Below are 224 nucleotides of genomic sequence, written 5' to 3'. Positions count from 1 at the left end.
CCAGACTTCCGGCGGCCCGCGCCCCCCCCCACCGACCCGGCGCGCGCACTGCCGCCTTCCGGCTCCCGCTCCCCTCTACGCCCCGCGGCCGCCGGGCCCCAGCTCACGTGTGAAGTGGTTCAGACAGGCCGCGTCCACGATCTTGGCCCGAAACTTCATGGCAGGACAGAGGCCCGCGCGGGGAGTCGGGGGACCGCAAACTCGAGTTTCCTCCTAAGCGTCCC

At 72.8% G+C, this 224-nt stretch overlaps 1 protein-coding gene across 1 annotated transcript in view; it reads right to left on the bottom strand.

Annotated features, from left to right (window-relative positions):
* HUS1 (HUS1 checkpoint clamp component) overlaps nt 1-218 on the bottom strand; it is a 10,868-nt gene extending 10,650 nt beyond the window's left edge. The window contains exon 1 of the mRNA XM_077781176.1: nt 108-218. Coding sequence (XP_077637302.1) covers nt 108-159 — 52 coding nt within the window. The 5' untranslated portion in view covers nt 160-218. The remainder of the gene's footprint in view (nt 1-107) is intronic.
* Between the last annotated feature and the right edge of the window lie 6 nt (nt 219-224).

This window comes from Crocuta crocuta, unplaced genomic scaffold (genome assembly GCF_008692635.1).
Source record: "Crocuta crocuta isolate KB4526 unplaced genomic scaffold, BGI_CrCroc_1.0 scaffold108, whole genome shotgun sequence".
Taxonomy (NCBI): Eukaryota; Metazoa; Chordata; class Mammalia; order Carnivora; family Hyaenidae; genus Crocuta; species Crocuta crocuta.
The sequence above is the reverse complement of the archived record's forward strand: the minus strand, read 5'-3'. Positions and strand labels throughout refer to the sequence as shown.